General features: G+C 33.9%; 1 protein-coding gene across 8 annotated transcripts in view; it reads right to left on the reverse strand.

The window, feature by feature from the left end:
* The window catches only part of erbb4b (erb-b2 receptor tyrosine kinase 4b), a 655,930-nt gene that overhangs the window by 87,402 nt on the left and 553,506 nt on the right, over window positions 1-15,022 (reverse strand). For all 8 annotated transcript variants that reach the window (XM_087268193.1, XM_087268191.1, XM_087268190.1 and 5 more), the window contains 2 exons: window positions 4,810-4,942; window positions 119-241 (listed from right to left, as the gene is read on the reverse strand). In XM_087268193.1, the coding sequence (XP_087124319.1) occupies window positions 119-241; window positions 4,810-4,942 (256 nt within the window). The remainder of the gene's footprint in view (window positions 1-118; window positions 242-4,809; window positions 4,943-15,022) is intronic.

The raw sequence follows: 15,022 nt of genomic DNA on the forward strand, positions 1-15,022 counted from the left end.
TGGATGGATGGATGGAAAGACAGAAATCATCTGAGCAACATTAAACATGCAGCAAAATATATGGGTAACATTGATCTTTCTTCGATTTTCCTAATTTCCTCCTCTCTGATGTCATTACCTTGTAGACAGTGCCAAAGGCTCCGGCTCCCAGGATCTTCACCCGTTTCAGCTCCGTCTCTTTCAGAATGCGCAGTTGGGCCTGATTTGGGGCTGCACCGCTGGGGGTCAAAGGCTCCACCAACTGAGACACAGAAAGCAAAGAAAAGGCAGACACTGTCAAAAGCATTCCCAATCAATCCGGACAATCAATGAACGTTCGGCTATAATTCAAATAAACTCAAGAGCCCAGACCATAGTGTATGAATTACATGTAATTTATTTAGTCTTTCTGCGCCATTATGTGTCGCATATCAGAGATTGGGAGTTCAATCAATGCATAAAAACCCCTGGTGATAAAGGAACTATTGAAATGCAATGAGAGAAAGAGGGCCAGAGATAAGAGGGAAAACCAAAGAGAGAAAATACAGGAAAGAAAGACAGAAATGGAGAAGGTTAACCTGATAAAAAAATATGAAGGGAGAGAGTGTGTAGGAGAGAGATTGGGAAACGTAAGAGAGAATGAGCGATAGAGAGAGAGTGTAAATCAGCCATTCTATGGACCCTTTGCGGCATCCCCCAGCTCATCACAGCCGCCTGATTAAAAAACAATAGCGCTTCTTCATTTAAATGGAATTGTAAATCAGGATCCCGGACACAGAAGGCGGAGAGCCAGTTGAGGGGACGAGCAGAGATTCGGGAGCTGTCCATGCAGGCGGCGCTGAAACACACATCAGGAGCTGTCCTTGGTGCTGAAAAACAGCACCAGCAATGTGGAACAACTCATTTTGGTGACAGTAGCTATGCTTCCATACGGCTGGTTTGATATACATTTTAGGTCATCGCATTAACAAAACAAAAGAAAGGAAACATCACGTACACATACATTTTGTGCTCCATTGCATACATTCTTAAATCAATAAAAAGTATATATTGTACAATATAAAAATATAAAAAATATATAAAACAATATAAAAAAAACTGCATAAATAATACAAACCTGTATAATTTCCCAATGAAAACCATGCAGGTCAAAATGTTTTAATCTCAGTAAACTGTTTTATTCATTCATTCATTTATTTATTTTTTTATTTATTTGAAAGCAATTATAGCAGTGTTCCAATTTATTTATTTATTTATTTATTTATTTATTTATTTATTTATTTATTTATTTATTTATTTATTTATTTATTTATTTATTTATTTATTTATTTATTTATTTATTTATTTATTTATTTATGTATTTATTTATTTATTTATTTATTTATTTATTCATTCATTCATTCATTCATTCATTCATTATTTTGATTTATTTGATCAAGCACCTGCTTAAATTAAACTTCCTTGGGATGTGCACACATTGACCTTCTTTTCATTCATTTTCTTGAGATGCTAATTAATAGTCATGTGATTTTGACTCAGCAGATGATGTGCTTGGATAACTACCAACCAGTGGACTGCTCTCATCGCACAACTACTCAAATTATTCAGCAAAAAGTAGAGCAAAAGGTGCATCCTCAAAATCATTTTGTAGTTTTTTTTCTCCTAATGTGTTGACAAGCTTCAGACACTGCCCCCAAACACAAGATAACATGACCATGTGTGTTACTACTATGAGCATTGTCTGAGGTGCAACTTATTACAACCTACAAAATTTAAACTAAATATTATAATTGTTTAGTTCTCTTTATTTTTCGTCTTTTTAAAATTTGTATTTAACATTTTCTATAATATATAAATTTGGGTGTATTAGCTTTTGGACCAATATCTTAAGTTATTTTGTTCCAGATTTGGCTTCAGTACTGACTAATCTGATGTATGTGCACAAATATAATATTGCATAGTTTACTATTAAAAATATTCATTTAAAAATAGATTTGTGAGTGGTGTATTTATATATATATATATATATATATATATATATATATATATATATATATATATATATATATATATATATATATATATATATGATGAGCCCTGTATATTGTTTACCCAGAGTGTTAACATGGTCATAATACAACAAGTAATACAAACATTTAGTTTGGGCTAGCTTTTGCAGCAGGACAATGCTTTACAATGCCCTTGATGGGTGAACATTAGCCAGTTATGGAGTGTCTTTTGTCTCTCCAGGTGTGAATTATTCATGACCGTTGTCACTCCCATGTATACAGATAAGATGACCCACAATAGAATTTAAAAATGTAAATTATTGTAATGTTTTTTTGTTCTTTGTTTGGACCTTGTTTTAGCTACATTTTTTTTTTCTCCAAAACCAACTATCATTTTTGTTTTTCTAAAATACGCAAGCATGTACATCGATATTTCTCACATATTATTGTAGCACAGTTTGTGCTGAATATATATATATATATATATATATATATATATATATATATATATATATATATATATATATATATATATATATATATATATATATATATATATATATATATATACACACACACACACACACACACACACACACACACACACACACACACACATGTATGTATTTATGTATGTATGTATGTATGTATGTATGTATGTATGTATGTATGTATGTATGTATGTATGTATGTATCAGAGGGTTAATAACACAGAAAATACTATTTTTATTATTCACATTTATTATTACTTTTAGTGACAAATTTTATTCAGTTGAACACATTTAGTGTAAAAGATGTTTAATATACACTTTAAAATACACTTTTAATTTTGCGCATAAAGTAAATTCACAACTTGGGCTGGAAACATAGCTAATGGGTATATGGGAACATTCAAGATGATTTGGGTTGTTGGCACACAAGATGACATCCATTTTTACACATGCGTGCCTTCTGATGTGTTATGCGTGGGCCTGCTGTAGATTACTGTCTGTGGAGAGAGTTATCCTCTTTGTTTAATGCCTAAGGCCATATGGATATATGCACACATGAAGAGGAGGGGTCAGAACCTTCGGGTAAAGAAACTGGGGATCCTTGTGCAACCTGCACTTTTATGAACCCTCCACCCACATTGCAATATGAAAAATAAACTTTGATATTACAGAATGGATAGAAAGAGAACGAGTCAATGAAAAGGAAGGACTCAAATGGTAAGCATTAAAAAGAAAATATAAGACATAAGTGAGGCCATATTCATGCTAGCAAGGACATGATTTTTGATTAATCTTAATTTCATTAACACGTATCTCTTTAAAAAGAGGTCCAAACACAGGCTCTTCTTCTTAGCTTAAAATAAATTAAGGGCTCATGAGATTTATGCAATCATCAAAAGCAGTCTTTTATGAAGCTAAAGAAAGTTATTATTAAAATCTTAATTAACTGGCATTTTCCATTGATAAGGTACAAACCAGTGTCTGGTGAACAATTAAGTATGGTTAATGAAAGGAAGCAGTTTAACCTTTGTAGAATACTAAATGGCAACATCAGGTCAAATTGAATAACATCTTAGCTTTTTTTGCATTTTATTTTATTTTATAATGAAGTTTTCTGGGATTGTTCTTGTGTTATCAACACAACTCAATTAGGAATTAACCGAAATAAAAATTCTGGGCCGAGCCTGAAAATTCTGGATGCATTTGTCCAAAAATCTAAACTGAATGTGAAAAAGGCTTTGTAACAATTATATACAATGTAATATAATATATTTATAATTATAATAATTAGCAACTTTTTAAATGTAACTCAAAAAATGAAACTACACTGATTAAAAAAATAAAAAACAAAACAATAATTTAATTTGCAGCAAATAGTTGACAGGCGTCATTTTACTAGTGGTGCGATGACAGCACAGAAACGCTATTTCAAGAATCAAGAGCAAGTACTGTATACCCCATAGAAATGTACTGTCAGTGCAGGATTTTAGAGGATTTTGCTTAACCATTAAGAATGCTTACTACAATATAAACACTGCTGAGTACAGCAACACAGCGGCAATTTTCGGTGGATTCTTAATTTAAATACAGTCTAAGATTTTAAGATCTTAATCTATTTTATTTATTTATTATTATTTTTTTTTTTTACAATTTATTTGTTTGCCTATTATTAACTTTTGAACAATTTTCTTACTCTCAAGAACTTCAATACAATATTAAGGAAACATATTAATCTGATTCATTTAAAATATCTATTGCTATGTTATCGTGAAAGTTTGAGTTTGTCTAATACATGTGTCATCTCAATAAATAAATAAATAAATAAATAAATAAATAAATAAATAAATAAATAAACACAGTAAGCTGTTTAATTTGAGGTTGCAATTTATAATGCATTTTACTCTTTTTGTAAATACATTCATAACCATAATCTTTTTTAATATTTAAATAAAATGTTCTTTTCTGTAAGTCTTGTGCCGAAACTGATCTGAATGTGATCTAAAAAGGTGAAAATTGTAAAACAAGCACAACATAACAACTAAACCAGCACAGGCTTCTTTCTCCACAAAATCTAAATTGAATGAAGAAATGACCTCTCTCATCTGCCCTCACTGCTACTTCCTATCAGACCATCTCAAGAAACACACAGAGAGCCATGGGTCATAAAAGCTGCTTCTCATTCCTGATTTGCTTTCAAGTTCCTTTGGGTTTTCAGGCCCCATGGAATTGGCTGAGAGGAAATGATCGGTCTGTTTTCTCAATCCAAGCTTAAATACAAAAAAAAAAAAAAAAGAGTAAATAACAGCAAAAGAAGATAGACCATGCCTAACCTCGGTCTCCAAGAAGCGCCTCAATGCTCTCTTCTTCTTGATGCTTTTCCTCCTCACTGATATGGCAACACTAAGACCTATGATGATCACCACAAACAATCCTCCAATAACCCCTGCCGCAATAAGGGGAGTCCTAAGGGAGACACACAAGAGAAAATAAACATTAGCCATGAGCAATAACAATAAACTAGCAGGTAATTGGTCCCACATCACTTACACTAGTGCTTCTCAACTGGTTCTGCTTCATGACCAAGATATTTTATAGCAGAGTTTAAATTAAGAAATGGCATGAGACGTCACTTTATTTATGTTTCCCAATTAAAAGTTTGAAATAATTATGATTTTGTAATGTTTATGATGGTATGCAGCAATACTGTAAAAGATTATTGTGGTGTAAATCCTGCTTCTTCTTACGAAATGAGGGCACCCAACTCACCCCCCTCAAAAAAAAAAAAAAAAAAAAGCATATATATATATATATATATATATATATATATATATATATATATATATATATATATATATATATATATATATATGTGTGTGTGTGTGTGTGTGTGTGTGTGTGTGTGTATGTATATAACTTTTTGGTTTGTTTATAAATACAAAAAAACTATTTATTAGAAAATAAAAGTATTATAGTTATTATCCAATTATCATTATAAATAACAGAAATTATTCCTAAATGTAACTGGAGACAACTCTGTGGAAAACATCATTTTATAAATATCATTTACGAAATCTTTTGCTTGAAAACTAATTGAATTAAAATGAAACTCTATAGACAATAACATAGAACTCACACACACACAAAAATGTTTTTTTATAAAATTATCTGTTGTCTCATAGACTTGACACATGGCAAAGAATTAGGTCAAAAATTAGGTTACCTCCTTGACTCGTCGTCCCACCTTGTTGCTTCATACAAAAACACATACCAGTAGGCATGCTTATTAAGATCACCATCATATTATTCATTCATTTCATTCATTTTCTTGTCTGCTTAGTCCCTTTATTAATCCGGGATCACCACAGCAGAATGAACCGCCAACTTATCCAGCAATTTTTTATGCAGCGGATGCCCTTCCAGCCGCCACCCAACTCTGGGAAACATCCACACACACATTCACACACAAACTCATACACTACGGACAATTTAGCCTACCCAATTCACCTGTACCGCATGTCTTTGGACTTTGGAAACCCACGCGAAGGCAGGGAGAACATGCAAACTCCACACAGAAACGCCAATTGAGCCGAGGTTCGAACCAGCGACCCAGCGACCTTCTTGCTGTGAGGCGACAGCACTACCTACTGCGCCACTGCCTCGCCCACCATCATATTATTTAAACTTTAATTTTGTTGACTTGCAAAACTCACTGCCATGCAGACACCTCTGCATTAAAGGCTGTTACGGCGGTTTCACAATGCATGAGCGGTGCGTGAGCAGCAAGTAGCCTACTTTTTCGGCATGCATGTTAACCAGGACTCTCAGAAGAGCAGCGTGTAAGGGTCTAGCAGGAGCAGTGTGTGAGGCGCAGTATGGTTTTCTGTGCACATGCGGAAATGCCTCAGTTAGCTTTTTGAATAAACTACATTGCTTTCACCAGCGTTGGTTCGGTTGCACACAGAGAATAACGTCTTTATTTTGGAATTTTTATAAATACACTTGCATATGTCGTAAACCATAACAAAGCATTTACTGGGGCACTAGCGATTTTTACTGGGGCACGGGTCCATCGAAGCCCCTACTGTGATCTGAATATAACTCAGGTGCAATTCAATTTGTCCAGCGGCTTGGTGGGTCAGTAATTAGCACTGTCACCTCACAGCAAGAAAGTCGCTGGCTCGAGTCACGGCTGGATCAGTTAGCAATTTAGTATGGAGTTTGCAAGTTCTCCCTGTGTTCTAAGGAAAACCAGAGCACCTGAAGAAAACCCACACGAACACAGCAAGAACATTCAAACTCCACACAGAAATGCCAACTGACCCAGCTGAAGCTCGAACTAGCAATCTTCTTGCTGTAAGGCAACAGTGCTTCCCACTGCACCACTGAGCCGCCATACATCACAATTTTCAACATTATAATATACAAATACTGGTATTTTAAATTAGTTTAAGATTTCACAAAATTAAATTATTAACGTATTTTATACCCATGTGAGCATAATAGACCTAAATAAAAGACAAACTTATTGATAAAAAAAAGTTTAATTTATTCACATTTGTACTGTTGTTTGTTTATTTATTTATATATGGAACTTATTAAAACAGATCATGAACACATCCTGTGTGTATGATACATCTTTTATCAGAGAAACTACAAAGAAGGTTTTATTCTTTAGTCCTGGGATATCTTTTTCTTATTTTTGTCATTACTTTGTATGTTCTCCGCTAAAGCTGGCGTCTCTGCTTTTGTTCCGGTAACGTAAGGAATGAGGATGAATAAGTTTAGAGACAATTAGAGAATAACATTGGCAGTCTGAAGAGCTGCATCTTAATGAAAAGCCTGTAATGGGACAGCATGTGCTGTGGACTGTATGCAGTCGGCACTGATTTAGTCCTGCCGTCTCCAATGCTAACTGAATTAGGTCTTTCATTAAGGCTAAAGGAACATTTTCAGATGGAGATTCAAACCGAAAGCTCAAAGTACAGCCTAGAGAAAGATGATGCAAGATGACAGCAGTTGGAAAGGCCTTTTGCAGACACATCCAACCAAATATCTCTTTTCTATCTAGGACGGACGCTTTGTTCAGATTCCTGTTCATTTATGGGATATTGGCAATTCTCTGCCATGTGATCTCCACTGATCTCTATAGCTCTTTTGTTCTCCTGTTTGAGGCAGTAGTTTGAATATGAAGCTTGAGAAGTAGTTTATACACAATGTTTTGGTAAATAATGTGCTACAGGTTGAATTTCTTTATTAAAGGGATAGATCACACAAAAATGTAGTCTCCATTAACCTCCCTCAAGAGTTTCATAATGCTAAAAAGATCAAATATGATTAGAAAATGGAGGCGACAGCTTGCTGTGAGGTGAGGTGCCACCACACTTCCCATTAAATATATATATATATATATATATATATATATATATATATATATATATATATATATATATATATATATATATATATATTGCCCCCTGCTTATTTTTTCCCCAATTTTTGTTTAATGGACAGAAGATTTTTTCACCACATTTCTAAACATAATAGTTTTATTCACTCATTTCTAATAACTAATTTACTTTATCTTGCCATGATGACAGTAAATAGTATGTTACTAGATATTTTTCAAGACACTTCTATACAGCCTAAAGTGACATTTAAAGGCTTAACTAAGGTAATTAGGTTATCTAGGCAGGTTAGGGTAATTAGGAAAGTTATTGTTTAACAATGGTCTGTCCTGTAGACTATTGAAAAAATATATAGCTTAAAGGGGCTAATAATTATGTCCTTAAAATTATTTAAAAAAAATAATAATAAATAAAAACTGCTTTTATTTTAGCCGAAATAAAACAAATAAGACTTTCTCCAGAAGAAAAAAACATTACCAGACACACTGTGAAAATGTCCTTGCTTTGCTAAACACCATTTGGGAAATATTTCAAATAGAATACAAAATTCAAAAGGGGGCAAATAATTCTGATATATGATATACAAATATAAATATAACATACTGTAATATATAGTAAAACATAATAATTAAATATAAATGAATTGCTTTCCAAATAATATTTCAGAATATATATATGCAAAGCATGATTTGGTATATTTCTATACGATAAAACACAATGTCTTCTTTTTAAATCTTCTGACTAAACATGTTGTAGACACAGAATATGCACGTATTCCAACTGTACTTTTATTCATAAGTGTTAATCTTAATGCATGCATCAGATGGACATATTTAGAAATGAAATACCAATGTTGGATTTAGCAGCGACACAGTGGCTAAGTGGCTAGTACTGTCGCCTCACAGCAAGAAGGTCGCTGGTTCGAGTCCTGGCTGGGTCAGTTGGCGTTTCTGTGTGGAGTTTGCATGTTCTCCCCGTATTGGCGTGGGTTTCCTCTGGGTGCTCCGTTTCCCTCACAGTCCAAAGACTTGCAGTAAAGGTGAATTGAATAAACTTAATTGGCCGAAGTGTATGAGTATGAATGAGTCTGTATGGGTGTTTCCCAGTACTGGGTTGCAGCTGGAGGGCATCTGCTGAGTAAAACACATACTGGATAAGTCGGCGGTTCATTCCGCTGTGGCGAACCCTGGTGAATAAAGGGACTAAGTGGAAGGAAAATGAATGCTTTATAAATGTAAATTAATGATTTAGCATCTGTTAGGACTAGCGCTCCATCCAAAAGATCTATTTTTTATACAATTTAGTCCTGAATGAATAATTGATTGATTGATTTAGCAAATGATTGATTAGTTGAATGATTGAGTGATTGATTGATTGATTGCTTGACTGATTGATTGACTGTTCAAGTCTTAGAATTGTCTTAAAATGCTTTTAGAGACCCTTGATTTGTGTGTTTCCTGCATGTGAACAGCTCTATAAAAATAGTCCAGTACATTAAAACAAGATATTTGCCCTCTGTTTTCCTTCCAGTGTAAATTCGGACTCGTAAGTTTGTAGAATGGAAATGAAATCCCACCCAATCATGCGAGGACGGTGAAGCATTGCCCAGGCATGACAAGCGATAGACTGCTAGATTATCTCAGGGTGAGATGAGAATCTCTCCCGTTAATTCGATATTGATCTGCAGTCAGAATACAAAGCTTATGAGCCGCGGAGACCATAGCGAGTGCATACATTCACCCGCCTGAGCCTGTGTGAGTGTATGGATCCCACATCGCACTGACAATGAGCAGGCAATTATGTTGATGCTGCATTGCTGTCAGCAAGTAACGTGCCACTGCTGCATATTGCAGGGGAAGGAGGACAGCATGTCTGACATCTTGTTTTATGTAAGCTGCCATGTCTCCTCCAAATGTGTAAGAGAGATCTGGAGAGAAAGGTTTAGAGCGCAATGGTACCGTGAGGTTTAATGAGGACTTTTTTTTGGTGCAGATTTTTGTCACTTCAGGAATTGTAAGATAAGATGTAAACTGCTAAGTTATTTTTCATGTAAAAATCTATAAAGCCAGTTGAAGTCAGAAAGATTAGCCCTCCTGAATTATCAACCCCCTGTATATCCCCCTCCCAATTTCTGTGTAACAGAAAGAAGGTTTATTTAACACATTTCTAAACACAATACTCTTAATGACTAATTTCTAATAATTCTAATAATTTATTTTATCTTTGCCATGATGACAGTAAATCATATTTGACTAAATCATTTTTCATGATACCAGTATTCAGCATAAAGTGCAATTTAAAGGCTTAACTAGGTTAATTAGGTTAATTAGGCAAGTTAGGATAATTAGACAAGTCATTGTATAATCATGGCTTGTTCTGTAGACAATTGAAAATATTGCTTAAGAGGGCTAATAATACTGACTAATAATATTGAGGCTTTTATTTTAGTCGAAATTAAACAAATAAACTTTCTCCATAAGAAATAAATGTTATCAGATATACTGTGAATATAATAACTTTGACTTCAACAGTATATTAGATAGAAAACATAAAAAAAGAGAACATTGTAATGATGGGTCTTGATTTGTGTTTTCGCCCCATGCACATTTGTTTTGTCATGCAGTGAAACAAAGAAAAATATTTAGACATCTTGTGCATTTTTTTTACTCTTTTTATTAATATTTTTGTAAAATCCTTATTTCTTTAAAAATCTATAATTTTAAGCTCAATATTATGCAGATATTTTTATTTATTTATTTATTTTTTACTTTGGCTACAAAAAAAAAAAAAATTAGTCAAATAACTTGCTCAATTAAACTAGTCAGGCATTTAAATTGAACTTTACACATATTTCTTGCAAAAAAAAAAAAAAAGGTAAAATACGAGGTAATACTTCATAATAACTACACTCTATTCTCTATATTGTCATTTCTAAGTAATTTATAAAACAATAGTCCTCACTTCATATTAGGTCACAAAACAGGATGAATTTGAGCTAATAAAGGATTTTTTGACTTACAAATTAACTATTAGTACATACCTAAATAATAAGAATTATAAATGGTAATATGAGTAGTTTATTAATTATTTACTTATGCATTTATGAATCATCTTTAAAAAACAGCAAGTTCTCTCAAATAAATAGTTTGTAAATAATGCAATATACTTAATGTAGTAATACAAAAAATCATAATTAACGAAGTATGAAAATATAATCATTAAGCACACTATATAGGTGCTTATAAGTCAAGAATACAGCATTTTTATCAGCAGTTATAAACTGTTAACTAACATCTGTGTACTAACATCATTAATGTAGAGTTAATGCTTAACAAATAATGTATTAACTATTTGCTAATGCTTAAAAAATGATTCACAGAGTGTAAGTATTCTAAATATGATGTACTTGCTATCATGGCAAAATCAAAAGAAATTCGTTTTTTTGTAAATGAGTTATTAGTATTAGTATGTTGAAAAAAATATGTTAAACATAACTTGGGGAAAAATTACAAAACATTATTAAACAATATTAAATTATGTACATGATTGAATGATCAGTGGTTCTCAACCATGTTCCCATAGGACCACCAGCACTGCATATTTTTTGATGTCTCCTCAACCAAACACACCTGATTCAGATCATCAGCTTACTACTAGAGACTGCAAGATCTGAGTGTGACAGACAAAGGAGACATGCAAAATGCGTAGTGCTGGTTGTCCCCCAGTAATTTGGTTGAGAACCACTGTTCTAATATAAATAGCCATATTTAACATAAATATAGTCTAATGCCTTCATCAGTGATGCCCAAAGTTGGCCCGTTGTAACCTTTGATTTGGTCCACCTTCTGAGAGGAGAGTGAGAAGGATGGAGAGGGATGGGGTAAATGCATTTAAACGAGATTGTCATTTCTAATTTGATGTAACCTTTTTTGTTTGTTAGTTTTATTGGTGAGCAACAAAAAGCAAACTGAAATAAAATGTTGTAAATGAATCTGATTTTTAAAAAATGTACAGTAAATAAAGTCACTCGATTGATAGATGACTATGCAGAAGACACTGGCGAGCAAATCAAGGCAAAAATTTAGTGTACTGTAACTCCATTCTCTTATAAATGAGATTGCTTTTATTTTTACTGTAATAAGTTCATTAAAAAAAGTAAAACAAAAATAACAATAATTATGCTATATTAGTTCATACCGAGCAATTTTTTCTAGCTCCTTTAAAATATTATTAAATAAATGAGGAAATCACACATGGCAACTATATTTACCTTTGGCCCAGCAGCCTCAATCAAGTTTGGTTTTTGGCTTTTTATAAGAAAAAAAGTTTGGGTACCCTGGTCTACAAATTAAATACTAATATACTATTATAAATCATCAATTCCCATATCACATGGATAAATACAGACATCAGTACATGCTTACTAATGCCTAGTTCAGACTGCATGATTTTAGCCCCGATTTTGGCTCGCCGACAGGTTTTGAGAAATCGCCGACATATGCCTGAAATCACAGGCAAATCGCTGCTCGTGCACGTGAGTGACAATCACACAGTATGAACTTTCAAAGACGCGATCTGAGAGATTCAAATCATGCCATGTGAATTGAGTTTTGACTGAAAATAACATCAGCCATCGCCTACAGCCAATGAGAGAGCAGCTTTCACTTGTGTGTGCGTGTGTGTATACCTGCTGCAGGCCAGCGGGAGGCTGGGGGAGAAGTTAAAAGCGCTCTTTTTCGGTTTATTTGGACCCAAGAAATGGAGGAAAGACTAGTGGAGGTTTGACAGGACTCAGGAGCAACCGTGTCTGTTTGACGTTTCATAAAGAAAGAAATTAGTTTATTATCAACGTTGAGGAGAAATGGCTAATTCCCTTTAAACCCAGGTGAGCAAACATGTACATGTTCAACCCCATTAAAGGCTTCTTTCTCATTATGTAGTTAATAACAAAAGATATACTACGTGTTTTTGGCAATGAGACGTAGTTTGGACGAAGTTGACGGCGATTCTTCCTAGTAAAGTCATGCAATGTGAATGTCCCTGTCGCCGATCCATCTTGCAGTGTAAACAAAGCAGCAACGAAACGCTAGCCCAGATAGTCATGCAGTGTGAAAACATCTGTAACACGACTAGTTTGAAAATCTTGCAGTCTGAACTCGGCATAAGGCTACCTGTTCTGAAAAACTCAATCCCGATGTAATTCTACAGTGTGCTGTGAGTGTTGTCTATCAGCCGCTCTCACCTCATCCACACTAGAGAGGTTCTCTCACTCCTGAGTGTGTTTGGTCTCCAAGGAGAGCCATGTGTTTTATCAGGATTATTCCCTGCAGCTACTACTCTGATAGTCTGTCCAAACAACCAGTATACACTCTTGTTCTATAACACACTATTAGGACAGAACAGTGTGTATGTGTGTGCGCGAAAGCTGGTCCACATTATAGCTCATTCTGGGCCAAAATTGTACTTGGATGTGTTCAAAAATGCCCAGTGGACAAAAAATAGTGCACTTGGTCTCTAAAAATGATCCAAAGAGAGCCAATGTGAGAAGTTTAGCTTGTTTTTTTATATACATGAAGCTATTTGTGACTAAGTTTAAGGTTGTGATTAGAAATTCATTGATTTATATTGCCAGAAATCAAACTGGACATTTTTTTTTTTTTTTTTGCACCAAATGAGTCAACAGAAACTGTTTTTTGTGAATCTGTGTGTATTAATTCATTTGATATCTGTTCTGTACTTGCAAATAAACAGAATTGCTCTAATTTTACACTGCAAAGTGTGCAAACAGTGTTAACGGATTACAGAGAAGCTGAACCCTAGAAAGAATATTTTACTTTAACCTTTTTATTAAATAATGACCCTTTGCATGAAATACTGATCTTCGTTCAATCGATGTTTTCACTATTAAATAAATAGATGTGTGAATAAGAGTCAATTAAAATGTTGTATAGCTGTACTCTAAAATGTGACTAGTTACTTAAAAAGTGATTAAACCCATTGTAACTTGGAGCTGTTGAGTTGACTTAACATTTTAATATTATAATTATGTACATTGTTCAATTATTTAATAATTTTAAATCAACTGCTAACTCACTTTTTAGTTAAGGCAAACCAATCACCTCAAAGCAATGGGTTTACTCACTTTTAAAGTCAATTAGTTTTTAATATTATGCACATTTATTTCAAGAATTCACACTTAGCTGATGATTTATAATAAGCTTATTTGACATGCTGTGCCGGTAGAGCCCTGAGCTCAAGGGATCTTCAAGTCTAGGCCCCTCTCCCATTCGCAGTGTGAAAGGGGAGATTGAACTCAGGTAGATCTTAAAAACTCCAACTGTTGATGTGGCTAAGGTGAACTACTTTTGAGAGGGAAAAATACTGATGCTGGGTGCTAGACTATGATGTACATTATGCGTAGGTGGGTTACATATGACGCATATCTTTGGACAGTGGGAGGAAACCGGATAACGCGGGGGAAACCCTCGCAGACAAGGGGAGAACAAGCAAACTACGCACTGAAATGCCCACCGGCCAAGGGGCAACTGTGCTAACCACTGGGCTGCCGTGCCATGCATTCTAGGTGAAAGGGGGAGGAGAAGGGGAGAAAAGTGGGTTTCTTCCTGATGAATATAGTTGTGGAATGAAGACTGTGGTTATAGTGACTTAAGAATCATATGATTGGAGGATCATGTTTAGATAATGCAGGACTGGCTGTGGTCAGTCATAAGCATGTGATCCTCCCAAAATTAGTTTATAAATAAACATCACTTAATAATTTTAGGGCAATGGTTTAAAACCTGTTTTAAGTAAAGCCGACCAATCACTTTAAAAGCAATGGGTTTACTCACTTTTGTAAAGTCAACTAGTTTTCATTACTATGGACATATTTAATTTATTTAATCATTTTAAGGCAATGTTTAAACAGTTTTTAAGTAAAGCCAACTAGTTTTTAATATTATTCACATAATTAATTCATTTAAAAATTTTATAGCAACAGTTTAATCCCCTTTTTAAGTAAAGCCAACTAATCAATTTAAAAGAAATGGGTTTCCTCTGTTAAAGTAAAGTCAACTAATCACAGTGTTTTTACATGATTATTTGAAGTATATGTTTCTTACATATTTGATCTTATATG

Source organism: Danio rerio, chromosome 9, assembly GCF_052040795.2.
Source record: "Danio rerio strain M-AB ecotype USA chromosome 9, GRCz13ab, whole genome shotgun sequence".
Classification (NCBI taxonomy): Eukaryota; Metazoa; Chordata; class Actinopteri; order Cypriniformes; family Danionidae; genus Danio; species Danio rerio.